The sequence below is a fragment of the Notamacropus eugenii genome, chromosome 4 (genome assembly GCF_028372415.1).
Source record: "Notamacropus eugenii isolate mMacEug1 chromosome 4, mMacEug1.pri_v2, whole genome shotgun sequence".
Taxonomy (NCBI): domain Eukaryota; kingdom Metazoa; phylum Chordata; class Mammalia; order Diprotodontia; family Macropodidae; genus Notamacropus; species Notamacropus eugenii.
In genome coordinates this window covers 32,949,450-32,967,650 of record NC_092875.1, presented here as the reverse complement: position 1 = coordinate 32,967,650, position 18,201 = coordinate 32,949,450, and the positions used below count along the sequence as shown (strand labels likewise).

At 47.7% G+C, this 18,201-nt stretch overlaps 1 protein-coding gene across 3 annotated transcripts in view; it reads left to right on the top strand.

The window, feature by feature from the left end:
• The window catches only part of TPCN1 (two pore segment channel 1), a 52,232-nt gene that overhangs the window by 989 nt on the left and 33,042 nt on the right, over nucleotides 1-18,201 (top strand). For 2 of the 3 annotated variants that reach the window (XM_072600372.1, XM_072600371.1), the window contains exon 2: nucleotides 1,907-2,143. The exons of the other annotated variant lie outside the window; for it this stretch is intronic. In XM_072600372.1, coding sequence (XP_072456473.1) covers nucleotides 2,032-2,143 — 112 coding nt within the window. In that variant the 5' untranslated portion in view covers nucleotides 1,907-2,031. The remainder of the gene's footprint in view (nucleotides 1-1,906; nucleotides 2,144-18,201) is intronic. 3 annotated transcript variants of the gene reach the window in all.

The window sequence follows — 18,201 nt, the reverse complement described above, 5'->3', positions numbered from 1 at the left end:
TTCCCCAACACACACTCAGAGGAAACACAGATTTTCAATTGGAAGATACTTTAAAGGTCATCCAGTCCATTTTACAGGTGGGGAAACCGAGGTGATGTGGCTTGACCAAAGTCACAGGGGCAGAAAATATTTGAGTTAGGTTTGAAACCATGGCCCTCTGACTCTAAATCCAGCACTCAGGAGCTGGGACCATTTGTACAGTGGCCTTCTTCCTACTTGTTCATGGATAGTAGGATAGAAATCAGCAGGGTCCCCAAGTGCCCTACTTTGAGCTAGAACACCTATATTCCCGACCCGACTTTGATCAGGACTGCCAGCTGCCTCATCTTTGGGGGCTTCAGCTTTCATCTCTGAAATGCATGACCAGGTGCTCTCCAAGGTGCCTTCCTGCTCAGTGAGCCCTGGCAGCATAGAAACATCAAGGCTTGATTTTGGGGGAGCTTGCCCTCAAGTTGGCACCTTGGTCTGAGAGGGCAAAGGGTCAGTCATAGGATGTGTCAATGGCTCTGACCTCCAGGAAACCTTCCTTTTTTATCTTGGCTCTGTAGGCTTGGTAAATCTTCCCACCCTTAAAATAAATGATAACAGTGTAAAAAAGTCAGCGTTACATTAGTATCTCCTGTGAGGGTGCCCTTCACCTCCCATCTAATCTAATCTGAAAGGCAATTCAGCCTGATTTTGCTCACCTTCCCATAACTAGACTCCATCCTCAAGGTGGTGGCAATGTAATGGGAATGATGGGTACTCTTGCCATTTGTGTGCAACTTGTATTCTGAGAAATGATTCCACTCTTCTGCTGCTTCTTGTGAGCTCCTTGGACTTTGATTTGGGGGGGGTGAGTGGATAGGTTTGCATAAAATGGATTGACTGGTCACAGTTGGATAGATTTGTTGGGAAAGTTGCCTTGAGACCCATGGGGATTTTTCCCAAGGTTTGGGACGGAACTTGACCTAGATTAAAATGAAAGAATTAGCTGTTGTCTAGTATTTGGGGTGGGGGGCAGTCATTATGGAAGAAGGATTAGGCTCTTTCTACTTGGCCCCAGAGGGCAGAGTTTAGGAGCAGTGTGAAATTTGCAGAGAGGGAAGCCCTAGTTTGATGTAAAAAGAAATAAATTCCTAAAGGTGAAAGCTTTCCAAAGGGAAATGGGCTGCCTGAGGAGGTACCTCTCAGCAGTGAGAAGCTGCATGACTTCTTGTCTGGGGGGCTTTAGAGGGGATTCTTGTCCAGGTCAGGCTGGACCCTATGGCCACTCTGAAATTCTGAGATTACACGCCATAGAATAATTTGTCAAGTACAAAGTTCTGTATTCCGATCTCCTTGAGGGCCACAACTTTCTCAGGGTTTTGTGAATGGGAGGGAGGGAAGGAAAGAAGGGAGGAATATACATTATTATAGCTCTACTATATGCCAGACACTGTGCTGAGCACTTTTTACAACTGTTATCTCATTTGGTCCTCACAACAACCCTGGGAGGTAGGTGATAATATTATCTCTACTTTTCAATCAAGGAAATTGAGGCAGAGAGCGGATAAGCTTAGGGTCACTTAGCTAGGCCCTGTCTCTCCATCCACTGTACTGCTAGCTGCCTGTCACTGAAGGTGGGATTGCTTTACTATATAGAAGGAAGTGTGGCCAGGACAGGAAAGTCTTTAAATGTGGAGGGACATTAGAGATCCAATTTCTTGTCCTGGTATATTACTGTTGAACTTGCTCTTTGGCCTTGGCCATTGGATTCTATTTCCCACCTGGCCCCATCCCCCATGACATTTGCCTCAGAACTGTGGGGGAAGGTGAATAAAATAAGAGTCCATAAATGTTTTGGGCTTTGTGGTGTAGGTCACTCTCAAAATAGAGCCATTCTTGTTAGAATTCTCTGCATTTTCTCTTTTCTGTAAAACTCCAGAAGATGCCCCTGATGGCAAAGTCTTTGAGACACATCTGCAGGGCAGCAGTTTTGAAGAGGAGACTGAGTAAGAGATTCTTTCAAGCCCTCAGTGCCACATCCTGAAATCGGCAGGAGGGGAGGCCATGGCTGGGAACATGGATGATGACGTCCCACTCATCTTGACCTTGGACGACAGCGGTAGCACCCCACTCGCACCATCTGACCGCCTGGGTCTGGAGGATTTGCCCAGTGAAAGTAAGATGATAGAGCAGGGGAGGAGCCTGTGTTTTCTGTTCTGGGGCCAGGGGTTACAGTGGTCTCTGATGGATCTTGTGATATTCTCTCTCTGGGGGAGACACCCATCCCCTGACTGGCCAATGCGATGACGTTATAGGTGGAAAAGTTCTGACTCAGAACCTGCAGGTCAGGTGTCAATGGGGCTGGGCCTCTGTAGAGTGGGCCCAGAATTTGAAGGAACTGCATCTGGGTTCCAATGACTTTGAGCAAGTCTTCCTTCAAGCTTCTTATCTTTAAATGGAGATAATCCTATCTAGATTCTCTCCCTCAGAGACTTGTGTGAGAAAAGTGCTTTGTAAACCAATTTTTAATTTACCTTTCTTGAATCTCAACTGTGCATTTGCCTGAAGTACAGGTGGTATCACTTGATGGTTTTTTGGGAATTCAGTCTCTCTTCAACCAAGAAAGTGATCCTGGTTAGTCTTCCGTAGCCTAGAGCTCTTTGCAAATAAGTGGAGAGCCTGGCTAGGTCTTTTCCTAACCCCTGCATTACTCATGAAGGAATGGGACTGCGGGGGAAATCTGTTTCAAATTTTGTTTGTCCTTAAAGTGGGCTATTGATTTGAAGTTCATTTTTTTTAGGAGGATTTTTTTTTTCACTTTGGTTTTTGACATGACTCAAAGGCTAGCCCAAAGTGGATATAAAGAGATGGTGTACTTTAATTTTTAAAATTTTAAGTGTGTTTCTGGCAGAATGTGACTGTTTAAAAACCTTCCTGGTCCTTGTCCTCAGGTCATCTCTCCACTGGGACAGGCCTCTGACTGAAGAGAGGTCTAAAATAGCTGCCATTTCCTGTCTGGGCCTCTGTTCTACCAGATTATCTAGAATTACCTTAGCAACTGAATTTTCTAGACCTTCTCTTGCTGTTCAGGGGTTTACTTGAGTGTCTTTAATCAGGACAAAGGATTATTGTTTACTTTTCACTCTAAGAAGCTAAGACTCTCAGTAGGAAAAAAAGAGTTCAGGCCAGCATTACCTGTTTTCTTGTTCAAACAAAATACTTTGGGAGCTCTTCCCTCCCAGATAAGTCTCTAATCAAGATTATAAAGGAGGATTGTGTCTCTCTGAAATGAGAATATTGCCTGGGACTTGCTGCCTTTGTTCCTGTAGGTTCCTTCTCTTTCCCTTCTTAGAAATGACCTAACTGCTTAATCCAGTTACTCTCCGTTCATCCCTGAAGATTAGATGGTATGTCATCATCCCACCTCACTGTGATTGGTCTTTCCCTAATGCCCCTCTATTACTTAAGGTTTGGGAGTGTGGGAGAAATGGCCTTTGGACATGGTCATTCGAATCAGGCAGGTAATGCTGTCCTGGACTCTTTCTTCCCTACTTAGAGTCTTAGCTTCATACAGTGAAAAGTAAAAGTGGCTAGATAGCAGAGATTAAATTACTTCCAAAACCAATTTCAGATGATGCTTCACATTACTTTTGGGGTTCTTCTACTGGGAAGGTAAGATGTAACCCTTTAATGCTTAAATGAATTATGGGCTATAACCTGTGACTGGGAAACTAAAGGTAATTTATTGGAGAGTTAAATCGTAACATGTATATGACAAAACATTTTTGCCCATATAATCTCATGTGAGCTTCATGCAAATATCCTATAAGGGAAGTTGTAACAGTATTACCCTCATTTTATAGTGAAGAAAATGAGACTAGAAGTTACATAACCTTCAAAGGTGCCATACAGAGCTGAAAAATAAGTACTTCTCATTCAGTTATCACCAAAAGGCTATGGTATCTGTAACTTTTAATTTTATTCATGTGGTTTTTTCTTAGATTTGTCTAGGTCTGAAAGGAGCATGTTGAAGTCCCCCCAAATTATTGTTTTACTATGAGTCCCTTTTGTTCTATTAGCTTTTCATTAGGTGTTTAGATGCTGTGCCACTCAAGGCACATATATATGACATGGAAATTGTTTTATTCTCTGTGGTGCATTTAACCTTAACATGGTTTCCCTGCTTATCAGGTTAAGTGACTTGACCAGAATCACATATCTAGTTAAGTTGAAGAGCCAAGACTTGAACTTAACTTTTTGACTCTGAAGTCTGGTACTGCCATATTTTTGTCCTAGTTTGCTTCCTTATTTCTTATTTTTTTCTGCCCTAAATCTGGAACACGATGCTTTCTACCTTGGCATAGTAGTTTGCATCCACCAACTTTCAGAGTATTTTGAGATTGTATGGAAAGATCAGTGATAACTCTCAATGGAACACTAACTCCTAGGGCTCTAGTCCGCGATGGTCATCATCAGTTCTTGCCTTGAGATGGTCAGACTCCCCAGATCTCTTAAAACAGCTGTGTGTTGAAGAAGCTTCCATTGTCAGCACCAGTCTGGGTGCCTGGGCTATCAGAGTTGGCAGGATGTCTGCTGAGGCTTTTAGTTCTTAAGTGCAGCATCTACTAGGGATAAGGGGAGCCAACCCAGATCAAATTTGGACACTTGAAAGCAGGAAGTGCCACACTCCTGCTATGTGTCTGTGCTGCTGTGTACCCAGAGATGTGACTGTCCTACCTGTGACCTGTCACTCATTCTCAAAAATTCACCTTGGTCCCCTGTTCCCAGAGGAAAATGCAGGTTCCACTGTCTAGTGTTGTTTAAGATAGAGACTCTGATGCTTTTTGTATGTCAGCATGTCATGATCCCCTTTGGAAGCCTGCTAAAGCCTACGGGACCCCTTATCAGATTAGCATTTTTAAATAATTGAAGGAGAAAGCACATTTCAATTAGAAACTAATGACAATGAAAATGTATACTTTTTTCCTGTCTAATTTCACCAGTTCCCTGTTCTCTATCTATGGACTCATAGACAGATTGTCTATGTACCCCAAGTTAGGAACTTTTGGTCTAATAAGAAAATGGGCAGGGAAGGAGTTCTTCCAAGACCCTGATATCCCCCATTTATGAGATTAGTTGTGGCAAATATGAATGAGTTACTCACAGCCATACAGTGGTGGGTTGATAGAGGATATAGGACTACAAAGAGGTATTTATAAAGTACAGGAAACTAGGCTGCCCTTGAAGACAGGCAGTGGGGCCAGTCTTGGACAGGTAGGCTACTGAGTCACAGGTAGTACTCAGAATCCGTGTCATACAGTGACTAAGATTTGGAGGCACTTGGACTCAGCTAATGGTTTACAGTCTGTGCTTAGACAGGGCTCCTCTCTTTTTTTGTATTCCATTCTTGGGAAGATGGAAGAGATCGTACGAACTCACATTTCCATGATACTATAAGGCATCAAAGCAGTCCTTGAGGATGCAGCCTGAGTAGGATTAATTCCATTTTACAGGTTTACAGGGGTGAATGAAGCTCCTTGGTCACAGCCACACAGCTTGTAAATGGCAACCACTGATCTTTCCCTGATATGCTATCTCATCAGCATTGTGGTTTCCAAGGACCATGTCTTAAGTGACTAATTATACATGGCACTCTGCTCCCAAGAGAACTAAAGTGTTTACTAAGACACCCACTTAGCTGGGGTTAGGGAACAGTCTGAATCTGATCTGGGAATGGACGGGAAGGTGTTTCTGTGGCACATATGTGTAGGATGTGTTTGGGGGCCAGAAGTGTATACAAAAAGCCTCCTTAGAGATGTTGGAGATGAAAGTTAATTTGGGCCTGGAAGTTGAGTCACAGGCAGCATTCTTGTTTTGTTTCCAAATTATTGGGTTTGAGTGGTTTTGTCCTTCTTCTTCAAGTGGGAACGCCTCGAGTAAGTGGTGGCTTCATGGGGGAGGTGGCTTCCTGGCTAGGTCCTGGTGAGCCAATAAAGTCCCCATCAGATTCTTGCCAGGTCCTGCTTCTCCTGGGTTCTGAGAGCACAGCCTCTGCTGTGAAATTTGGCATTGTCCACAAGGTCCATGTGGCCTCTGGGAATCTTGGCCAACCTTGGGCAGGGACCATGGGCCACTTGGGGGTTTCAGACTCCCTCTTGCTGTGACCCCCACTGGCCTGTCTGATCCCAGGCTGCCACACTTGGGAAGGGGTCAGGAAATAATTTTTCCCTCCACCCTACGACAGGCTGCTAATTGCAAGGGTGGCCTTTCTGGATCAAGGACCCTGAGGCTATTTTCCTACCTGGCCTGGGAATGGGACATGAGACTGGGAATCTAGTGCCTTTAGACAGAGATGGACCATTCACTCTTCCTTGGTTAATCACTTCTGAATTGCTTGAAGGCTTTAGAAAATGCTTTCCTCATAATGCTGCTATTGGCTAGGTTAGGGTGAGCATTATTCCCTTTTTACAGATGAAAAAACTGTGGTCCAGAAATGTGAATTCCATCCATTTTCAGGCTCAGATCTAGGTCATTTAGCCACGAGTGCTGTTTCCAGTAGCAGGCAGCGCCCCGGCGATATACTGCTCAGAAGGGCCAGGGGAGAAGGGCAGGAATGCCTGTAGCTATAACTTTTCCCTCAGAGTGTACCTCATGTGCCTGCTGCCCCCCTTGGCACAGTGAGCCTGTAGGGCCCTTGGCATAAGCAGGGTCCTTGTCCAGGCTTGAGATGTGGAGTCTGTGTTGCTTTTCCTTGGCTCCAGCTGGTGGCTGTAGCCAACTGAACAAGGAGAGGCGGCTCTAGCAGCTGGAGACCCAGCCCCAATCAGATTTTTGCTGCCTCCTGGGGTGCGTGACCAGTGGGCTCCATCATCACTGTCGCTCCCGTGGCTTTTTAGGGTCTTGCCCGGATGCAGTACATGGTGTCATCAGGCTTGCTGCAGCACCAATTAAAATAAGCAAGCGCCAGGCATGCTGGGCCCGAGCCTCATAACTGAGCCTTGGAGCCTCTCGAGTTCCCTGGCCTTCGGTGTCTCATGGTGGGAGCCTGTCTGTTGCCATAGGCCCCCCTGCCTCGAAATGCTATTTCCCCCTTCCGAAGGCGGGCAGCAACCCCATCTCAATCGTGGCAACAGCAGCTGTGCCATGGTTGGAGTGCTGCCGTTTCCCCATTGCCTTCGGGGGGTCTAAGTTCACATTTGCTCAGAGAGGGATTCATGAGCCAGAACAGTCAGCGTCTATGCCTTAAAGTCAGTAAAGGGAGATGGAGAGGATTTGATGGGTCTCAGCAGTATATCTCTGGCAGCTTCTGCTTAGAGGACGTGCTCCCCAGGGTCAGCCTTAAGGCCGAGCATGCCTGCCTGATCTGCTTCTATGAGAGCTGTTCTGTTGTTAGGGGAAATGACCTGTGAAGGTGGGGAGCCCCTTCCTGCCAAAGAGGGGGCTAGTATGTTCTCTGCCATATGGCCTTAGGAGGCAGAAAGCACCTGGGAAGAGAAACCTGGGATCTCCTGGCCCTCTGTGCTGCTGGGACCCTGTTGAGTCAGAGTTTCTCTGGAAAGTTTTCTCTTCTCTGTCTTTTCTGTGGAATCCCTTAGTCATGGGAGGGTCTCAATGATCATCTTGTCCAGTAGTCCCCTGTGCCTTAATAAGACTGACCCCTGCAGTGGCCCAGACCAGACTGCTATGGACCTCCAGTGATGGGGATCCTCACCTCCTGAGGGGCTGCCCATTCCATTGCAGGGAAGAACTCTCTTCCTCACGCTGAACCATGTGAGTGAATGTAGAGGACCTAGGCTTTGCATAGAAAAAAGGAGCCAGCCCAGTTCAAATTTGGACATTTAAAAGCAGGTAGCACCATACTCCTGCTATGTGTCTGTGCTGCTGTATACCCAGAGGTTTGACTGTGCTACCTGTGCCCTATTCTCAGAAACCCATGCTTGTCCCCAGCTCCAGAGGACAATGCAGTGTTGTCTACTCCAGAGCTTGTGATCTTTTTTGTGTGTCAAGGTGTCATGGTCCCCTTTGGAAGAGAAATTCTAAAATGAGGAATTGTGTAGAAAACCAGCTTCCCCCATGTGGCTTGTGTGACCTCTCTTGGCCTGGAAGTGCAGGCCTCAGGGAGATCTGGCCAACACAATGCAATGACCTCCAAGTCTTCTTCCCAGACCACCCCAACCTCTGGGGAGGGGAGGATGTGTCCTTGGTGGAAATGAGAAGTGTTCTGCCAAGCTTGTCAGACCACAGTCCTGCTCCGGGCTGTGAGCACCATATTGCATGAGTCTTGTGTAGAGATTTTTGTGGGCTCTTGATTCCTCATAACCCTTGTGAGGAGAATGAACAGAATGTTTTCCTCATTTTCCAGTGGTGGAAAGTAAGACCCCAAGAGGGACTCTTTTCTGCTCAGAGTGACAACGAGGTCATTTTTGTTGGGGGGAAGGAAGGGGAGCTTACAGAGGAAGAAGGTGAAGCAGAGGGCACGAGGGAAGCATTTTCTAAATCCACAGAGAGCTGGCCCAAGTTCAGGAGGGATCACACACAGAGGAGGTGAGGCCCTGTCTGAATGAAAAGCCACATGCTGTCTGTTCGCAGCTTCATACACAATCCTCTTCGTAGACTGAACTGTTTGTGCTTGTGGATGTTTGTTTATAATAAAAAAGAAACCAGTGTTTTTAAAGTGCAGTGATGTGTTAGTAGCACCAGCACCAGACCCCGCTGCCTCCGGCCTTCAGTTTGCCCTTCACATCTCTTTCTTCCTGAGCCTTCTCTTGAGGACACAGATGTGCAGCTGCCTACAGTGGCCTGGGAGCCTTCACTGCTACAGAAAGGGGAACTGGGAAACTGGAGGCTTTGACTGACATATTTGGTGACTGGTAGTGTGAAATGTGTAACTCAGGGATGTGGAAGTTGTCACACTTGAGAATCTAGAGAGCTACATGTGCCCTTGAGGTTGCCAGTTCCCCACCCCTGGGTAACTAGAGGAGGGGGACCTTTGGCGATCTGCACATATTCCCTCCTCCTCTGACTGGCCTCAGGAGCCTGAAAATTACCTGGAAAGGCCATTGTGGAGGTATCCAGCAACTCTCCTTTCCAATCAAAGGCTTCAAAGACAAAATGGAAGGGGGCAGGTGGGTGGAGGTAGGGTTAGGAATAGAACATAGATAAGTTTTGAATATCTGTAGTCATTTGAGTAAGGAGAGAATGTCAGTAACTCAAGGGGAGTGGGAAAAGTTGCCTAGAGAGGATAATTCTTGAGCCTTGAAGGGATTCTATAGGTGGGGGTGAGGAGGGAGACCTTACAGCTCTGGGGGACCCGCTATGCAAAGGCATGGAGGTGGGAGATGGAGTGCTGTATGTACTTGGGGAATAACAAATGGAAGTAGTGGATTCAAGAAATAGCTGACAGTAAGCCTGGAAAGTTCGAGTGGAGCCACAGCAGCCCTAATATCAAGTGGCAAAATGAAGGTCTACTCCCACTGTCTGCCAAGTCCTGTTCCTGCCCTCAGCTCTTCTCAGGAGCTAGCCAGGGTTCACTCTGCCTCCATCATAATATTCCTTTCCTTGTAATAAAAAATGAACCTGATTTAATCAGTGGAGAGTTGTTTGTTGTTGGGTCATTTCAGTCGTGTCTGACTCTTTGTGATCCCATTTGGGGTTTTCTTGGGAAGGATCCTGGAGTGGTTTGCCATTTCCTTCTCCAGCTCATTTGACAGATGAGGAAACGGAGGCAAACAGGATGAAGTGACTTGTGCAAGGTCACCCAGTTAGGAAGTGGATGAGGCCGGATTTGAACTCAGGAAGTTGTCTTCTTAACTCTAAGTCCAGCATTCTATGCAGTATGGCGCCCCTAGCTGCTCAGTGTAGGGAGTTCACTGCTATTTGTATGTGGGGCGGGGGAGTGGTGGGGTTGTCTCAAGACATACAGTGATTGAGCTGGGGTTCTAGAGCTGTTGTGTGGCTGAGGCCACACCTGCCCATGAGCCCAGGTCTCCCTGCTTAGAGGCTGGCACATTAGCCGCTCACAATTTCATGCTGCTTCCTGCACCTTTGAGAGCCTGGATTTCCCCCACCTCCATGACCTAGGAAAAGCTCCCCCAGGATAATGACAGTTTTTCCTCATTCTTTGAACAAACAGTTCACATGTCATATCCCATATTCTCCAGCACCCAAAAGCCATCTGTGTGGCATTGCCTGAGAAAAGTATCCATTACAAACCCATCCAATGCAGATGCATCTTGGCTCTGTGAGTGTGTGAATGACTTTTTATAAATGAAATGATTTAGAATGTGTTGAGGTAACTAACTACTGAAGGAATCCTTCACTCATCCCTTTGGTAAAACAGAAAACCCTCTTGTAATTCACATCATTTCTCTTATAAGAGAATTTGAATTTCTGTATGTTGGATTTTCTTCTAACAGGCTACACCTGCCCATGGGCTGCCTCTCTTACCACTTTCTCATTGATGATCTTTTGAATAGATGCTTCTCAAGGGCAGGACAATCCAACAATGCTGGTAGGAGTGCTCAGTAAAAACGTTTTGGTGCCAGAGTCCCTGCACGTTGGTGCGTCTCTCTGACAACATGATTCCTGAGGATGTAGAACGTACGTTTTCTGCAGGCACACTGCACCCTTTATAGATGTCAAATGATCCGACACATGATGAGTCATTGGACTCCTGAAACACCCAGTGCCCTAGGAGGGGCTCTCTTCCACGTTTGTTCCATCCCAAGAGTCGTCCCTGTGTAATCTGGAGTCAGAGGACATCAGGCTGGGCTAAGACCTCATTTTGCAACAGTAGCCTCCAGCTGCCTCAAGGATTTTGCCCTTGGTGTCCTGTTGTTCTGGGGGCAGCCCAGAGAGCGTCCATTCATTGCTTTATTAGCCTGGAAAGCATGTATTCCTCTGACCTCCACCTCCCCTCTCATCAGTCTGGTCCCTACTTCCCACAGCCCACTTCTTGAGTTTTTGCCCCTCCGTTGGGTTATACTTTTTGCTGTCACTGAAAACAAGCTTCCACAAAGTCATTGTTCGTTGCCAAAATGGCTAAGAAAGTGGGCCGGATCCGTGCCAGGCTGCCACTCTTGGACCGGTCTTCCATGAGCTAGGCATCCTTCCTCTGGGCATCTCTAGGCTCTTTTGTTGGGTCCGGGTTTCTGTTTTTTGAAATGACAGATCTTAGCACCCACTGCACGGCCCATTCTTCTGGTCAACAAGCAGGCCAAGTTTATCATCACCTGCACATACAGAGCCACGGGGAGGTTTTTCCTGTCCCTGTCCTGCCTCCCTCAGTGTCCTGCTGGAGATCCACAATCCAGCCACATGCTGAGCACCTGCTGCATGCAATGGATTTTGTGTAAAATAGGAGTGAAGAAAGGGGACGTGGGAGGAGTGTTGGGATTGAAGGGGGAGGGAGGTGGATACATTTACTTGCTACTTACATGGATGGCCAATCATTCTCTTGACCGAGTGTAGACAGGTTTGTCCTCCTGTCCTCCCAGAGTACCCATCACATGTTGGAAACTGCCTTCTCTTCTCGGCTGCCTCTACTGCTCTCCTCTCTTGCCCTCGTCCCAGGGCACTAGATAATTAATTAGCATTCCTAATGTTTCCAAGTGTGTACAGGACAGATGTTTGCACAGGTGCCGTGTTCTTCACTGGGTAAACAGAGAAGGGTTTGCAGGCGCCTGCAAGTGCGTGTGTGTGTGTGTGAAGCTTTGTGCCTTGTGTATGCCTGTGTTGTGTACTCTTGGGAATTTGTTCTTTTTTATTTTTTTCCCCAACAACAAGCCCACTTATGAAGAAGCAGGGAATGAAGCGATGAGCCAGATTGTGCAGTGTAGGAGCTTCTGTGAATGCACCCCGCACAAGTCAAAGTCCACAGAGGGCCTTGACCCTCTTATGTGCCTGGTCTCTGCCAAGTGGGTGCCTTGCAGGGGTGGGAAGGACACTGCTCCCTTCTTTGGGGCTGGCTATGGGGACCAAGCAGGGGCTAGTTACGGAGCATGAGAGTCCTCTTGAGGCCAGAAGTCAGTCAGGGAAGAGACGCACTTTGGGTTTTAGTGATGTTTAACTGACATTTATAAAATGCTCTGGGCTTTGCTAAAAGTATCTTATTCCATTTGAACTTCTCAGCAGTCCTGTGAGTAAAGGGGTTTAGGTAACCTCATTATTTCGGTTTTGCAAGTGAGGCTGGGAGATAGGAAATATCAAAGGCAGAAACTGAACCCAGGTCTCCCGACTCCCAGGCTAGGCCATTTTTTTTTTTTTACCAAGTTCTACTTTTAGAGTCTTCTATAAAGAGGACTGAAGCCTCAGACCTGTTTTAGAGCCCTGATTCATGGGAAGCAAGTCCTCCCCACTTTGCTAAGACCTGGGTTTCTTAGTTCCCTGCTGTCTCTCTCTGCTTTTCCTGGAAAATAGTGACAACCCATTCCAAGGAGAGCATGGATTCCCAGATACTGACTTGAAATTTTTCATGTATCTTCTGCAGAGTTAGATGGGGAGAGTGGGGTTAGGGCAGGCAGGGCCTCTGTCCCTGCCGTAGAAGGAAGCATTTGCCTGGCCTCTCCCCCTACTCCTGGGAGGCCAGCCTTGTTTTCCCTCCCTCTTATGTCTCTTTTCTATTGTCATTTGCCTTCCCTCCTTCTAGAGCCCCCTTCCTGCCATGGTCATTCCCCAAATATGGCTGGTAGCAAAATTGCTGCTGTTAATCTCAGGCTTCTAATACCATTGTATAAACCAAAAGGGGTGGGATGGTAAAGTGAACCTTTAAGAAATAATGATGACCTTGAAGGCCTTTCCGATTCTGACATGATTTCCTTGGCACCCTCCCCTGCCAAGGAGCCATTTCCCCAAGGTCCCCTGGTTCATGAGGCTTCGGGCTAATCCCCAAGCCCCTAAATTTGTGACCCTGGGATTCAAGGTTGAACTCATTCCTTTTTACTTTCTTCTTGGTGAGAGAGACAGGGTGGGCCAAGCCACTGATGGAAGCTGGGCATTTAAATAAGAGGGAGGGGGTGGGGAGTGTTCCACAGGCCTTCCCAGATCCTCAGGGGATTGGCTTGCTGCTGTTTAGCATTTCTGTGGCCCCTAACCTTTGCCACAGGGTCTGCCCTCAAGTACATCTGTTCTGATACTCCATGTTGACACGGAGCCTGATGGCTCTCTATCTCGCATCCATTTGCCAGAATGTGAAGGGCTGTGCAGAGAATAATGTTCACCCTGCTTCCTTTTGGCAGACTCACTTCCCATTGTCTTGAAGACTTTAATCTGGGGACCTTGGGAAGCACAGCCAGCCACGGAACCCCAGTTCTGTCATGCTGCTCTACCTAGTCAGCCTCATTGTGTTATTACCTTCATCTCCTTTTTCAACATTTTCCCATGGAGTGGGGCTCCCAGTGACAACTGGCAAATGATGGGGATGATTGCTTGTTATCATTCTGGTGGGGACCCATTTCTAAAGGGCTCAAAGTGCCTTGGAAATGTCCTCATTTGTCTGCATGATGGCCCCATGAATTTCAGAAAGCATAGCTTAACTGACCCTGTTTTACTAATGAGGAAACTGAGGCTTGGGGGAGAGTGACTTGTCCAAAGTCAGAGTGTGTTGACTTGGCGTTCAGGTCTCCTCTCTCTGGATGTCATAGCCTCCTGAGAAAAAATAATCTGGACAATGAGGGTGTGTGTATATGATATGTGTGTGTATGTGGGGGGATGTGTGTATATGTATGATATGGATGTATATGATCTATGGGTGTGTGGGGTATGTGTAGTGTGACCTGAATTTTCTTCCTTCTTCCTCTCTCTGCTCCCCATCTTCTTTCCTTTTCATCTTCCCTGAAGCCTGCAAGAAAGCAGAACCCTGGCCTTGGTTCAGCCAGTATTGCCCCATGGTCCCAGCCACTTAGACCACTCCCAACCCCTCTGCCATGGCTCTTGGACCTGAGCTCCTGATGATCTGACCAGTCTTGACTTCCCTTTTTCAAAATGGAGAGGGTTTTTGGTGCAAAGTTGTTTCCTTCTGCCTGCCTCCCCTCTCTTCGCCTCCCCATCTTTGCTTTATGGCCGGCATATGGAAGCTGTTTCTATTTACTCGGCACCGCTAGGACGTAGCCTGCTGCGCTCCAGCGAACGGAAACCTTGGATTCCCTGCAGGCTCGTTTCTGAGGCTGCATGCAAAGCGGCCAGCTGTTTTGCTGGGAGCGTCTGGGCCATGTTACATCAGCGTGGAAGAAGCGTTACCATCTGTGCAAACAGGTCATCCCAGTTTGCTTCTGCCTGCCCCTTGTACCGTGAACCTTTCTAATACTTTGTTTTGGGTTGGGATTTTAAAAAAAAAATGTTAAGCTTTGCCAGTTCAGCATCTCTCTGTACCCACCCCTCCACCCAACTGGCTTTTTATGTTCACTTATTTAGGCTGATTGCCATGACTACGGGGAAGCTGATTTTTGGCTCCGATTGCGGAGGAACTTTCTAAAGCTTTTTGCTCGGTTCAGAAGTGCGCTGGGATGCCTCTTCATGAGGTGGTGAGCTCCCTGTTACTGTCTGGTGCAAACACAGGAAGGATACCTGTCCATCTGTAAGGATATTGTAGCTGGCATCCTTCTGGAAGGTTGCTTCCAACTTTGAGGTTCCTATTCAGGAAGGAAGGAAGAAAGGGTGGTTGGAGGAACGGACACTGGAATCAGCTCCCTCCAGAAACCCCTTCAGCTGCTCTCACCTGAGAGGCCTAAGGAGTCGGTTCCTGGGCCAGAGCTGCCAATACAGCAGAAGAGCACCAGCAGAGCGGGAACAAAATGTTTCCTTCTGTCAGACTCTCCCTGAAGGCCTGAGAAAGGATCATCCTCGCTGCCAAGATTCCTCCCCAGTGGCTGCCCTTGGCCTTTTGAAGAACTTCAGCAAGCAAGAGAACAGAGGCTCTGCAGCAGGCCAGGAGAGGCAGCCTTTCCTGCTCCCCAGCCCTCCTCCCTCTGCTCCCTCCTTTTTTCCCTCCCTCCTTCCCACCCCCACCTCTTCTCTAGCTTGGGGCCATTGCAGCAAAGGCAGAAATGCAGAGGAGTGAGCAGCCCACCACCTACCTGGTGGAGAGAGCACAGGGAGAGCTGTCGGAGCTGCCCATGGTGAGGTCCTCCTACATCATGGAGCTGGGCACAAATGGTATGCCCTGTGTGGGAGGCAGGGCAAAGTGAGGGTGAGGTTATGGCCTTAGCTATTGGGTAGCTGTTGAAGGAAGCCAAGCCCACCCTCTGGGGGATTAGAAACCAGAGCAGGAGGTTGGAGGCCTTGGTTTTGAATGTGAGCATTCATCATTGATAGTGTGGTCTGATGGAAGGAGCATTGGATTTGAAATCAGAAGACATGGACTCAAGGCCCACCTCTGCTCTTTACCACCTGTGGGATTTAGTCTCTTGGAGTTTTGGTCTTCTCATCTGTAAAGTGAGGGACTTGGACAAATGGCCTCCAAGGACCCAGCTTCAGATTTGGGGTCCCATGATCTGATGAACTGAAAAAGGCTCTCGTTCTTCTCATTTGTAATATGAGGCCTTTGTGCTAGGGGGATTCCCTTCCAGGTTGAGAGAGATGACTAGCTGACATTCTGGGAACACTTGATCTGTTGCCTGGGGCTGGTGAAGGGGGAGAAGTGAACAGCATTGCTTGGACATCTTCCTGAGAAGGACTTCCAAATGTGCCTGTTGTTGAATGTAAAAGGGATTTATCAAAAGAATGTAGGCATGGAGTTTAGTGGGGGCAGTGAGGAAGGCTGGGAGACTTTAGGAAGGAGTCTGGTGGGGCCATCATGATGAGGGTTTAAGCCATCACACTGCAGCTGCTCTAGGCTGGTGGAGGTGCTGTCCCCAGGTGGAGTGCTGAATACTAAGATCTTAGCAACTTCTCTCTTCTTTCAGCAAAGATGCCTCATGAGGGCAGCCACCTTACCTGCCAAGGAAATTACCTTACGATATTTCTGTTTCACACAAGTATAGGAACTGATCTAGACAGATGGTTAAGTGGGTGTGAGCTATTATTCTTGATGGGGATATGGTAATGACAGTGGGAGTGACTGATTTCCCCCCTCTCCTTATGCCGTTTCCCTAAAAATACACACACAAAGCATACACACATACACATACACACACACACACACACACACACACATTCTTTTTTCCTCTTCCCTCTCTTTCTCCTCTCTCCCTATCCCCACCTGCTTGTCTTCTCCTCTCCCTCCCCTCCAATTGGCACCCACCCCCAGATACCATCCTCTGCTATTGTCAGAACTAGTGACAGGTCCTTGGGAGTGATTGAGGGGACACAGTTTCCTGAGCCCAGCTGGGCCCACTATCCTCTTACCTAGTGCTACCCCAGGGGGCTGGTGTACAGGGACCTGGGGAATCCTTTGTTTTCTCTCCTTTCATTCCCAATGGCCATGGGGAGTGCTTTCCATGACCTTGGTGTGACCAGTTTCCCCACAAATTGTACCCACTAGTCCCATTCTTGAGCTGAACCCAGTGGTCTTGCCCTTTCTCTGAGACTGTTTTTCTCTTGCACTGATTTGGCTTATTTATACACAGGAGCCCTTCATATCACCTTCTAGGAGGTTTCCCCTTTAGCCTTCCTTTCCTGAGCATCGACCCCATTGTCTTCTGCCTCTTTGGGGCTATTCTTGAGCTTCTGGTGACACCTGAAACAGGGACAATGAAAGAGGTTGGGGGCTTTCCTGTTGCACATTTGGGCCTCCTTTCAAACTGGCAAAGGTGGGGAGGAAGTAGATAGGGATGAGCATTCACTCTCTTACTAACTGAGGCCTTGGTGCGATGATGTTCAAAACCCCTTTTGTGCTAATAAAATGTGCTGGCGTAGGTAAGTTGCAAGTGAAAGAAATCCTGGGCAGATGGAGGGCAAGGGAAGGGTTTGAAATCAGTCTTCATGGCCTGGGGTGCTCCAGAAACACTGATTTGGTACCCTGGCTTTTCTTATTTGGCAATTCCAGATGGAGAGTTAAAGTATCATCCGTTTTCTGGACTAGTGAATGAGCCAAGTCATGGTTTTCAAGAATGAAATAGACTGAAGAGTCAGGAGGACACCATAAAAATTAACCTAGCAGTTTGGGAATTCTCCCCACTTGTACTGTGCATGTGATGAAAGTTATTTTTTGGAGATGGTCTCCAAGTGGCTCCCTCACCATTTTCCTAATGCACAGCAACCTCACCAGCCACGGAGCAAGAGAAATGGAGCTTCAGTGTAAGGAAGGACTTCCTGGAGCTGCTTTGCATCAATGCTGGAATCTGGGGGTCCAGTGGAGTCTGTGGGCTCGCTGTGCTACAAGGTCTGTCTGGGATGGTGAGCTTTGTTCTCCAAGAATAAAGTGCCAGGCAGATGAAGGGCAGAGGACTGCCCAGCACATGCATGACCTGCCTTCTCTGGGTCATTCCAGGTTTATTCATTCACCATCCAGCCAGTATTTATTGAAAGTGCCTGCTCCTGCTGGGCCATAGCTTGGTGTTGAGGCTGCTGCTTTGTTTTGGGGGCACTCCCAGGTCAGAGCAGAAGTTCTGGCATGTAGGGTACCATCTAGTTATGGGTAATGCTGGCAGCCCAGTGGGTTTGAGCCAGTTAGTCATTCTACCGCATGGCCACAGTCTGTACCCTTGTTCCAGCCGGCTGCCTCACAAATGTGTGTTATGCCACAGGAGGGGGACTGGATGAGAGTGTGGGTAGGGCAGTACACATTCATCACCACGACTGGAAAAACAGTGGTTCTATAGCATCGTCTCTGCAGATTTCTCTGGTGATGAACCACAAAGCTTTGTTTGGACTCACCCTTCATCTCCCTCTTCTAATTATGGTTCAACTTGGGGAAAATGCAGCCATATTATGATTCATTGCTGAGAGGAGCTGCTTCCTAGGCCCAGCTTTCCCACGAACCTGTGATTCATTCTTGGATAAGCCATTTCCGGGATCAGACTAGGTGATCTCTGAGTACCCTTTGGCCACTAGTGCTCTTTGAGTCTGGGTTTGATAGCACTAGGCTGGAAAACACCAAAAGGTCGACTTGTCATTAGGAGGACATGTGTGTACTTGGGATGGGTCACACTGACTCATCTGTACCCTCCTGCCTGGCGCCTCTTCTGATCCACAACACACTTCTGCAGAGAGGCCAGCTGCTAGGCCAGGAAGGATTTTGTCTCTTGTTTTCCCCTGTGATGGTCTTTGGTCTGTGGGGACACACCCGAAAAATAGCTT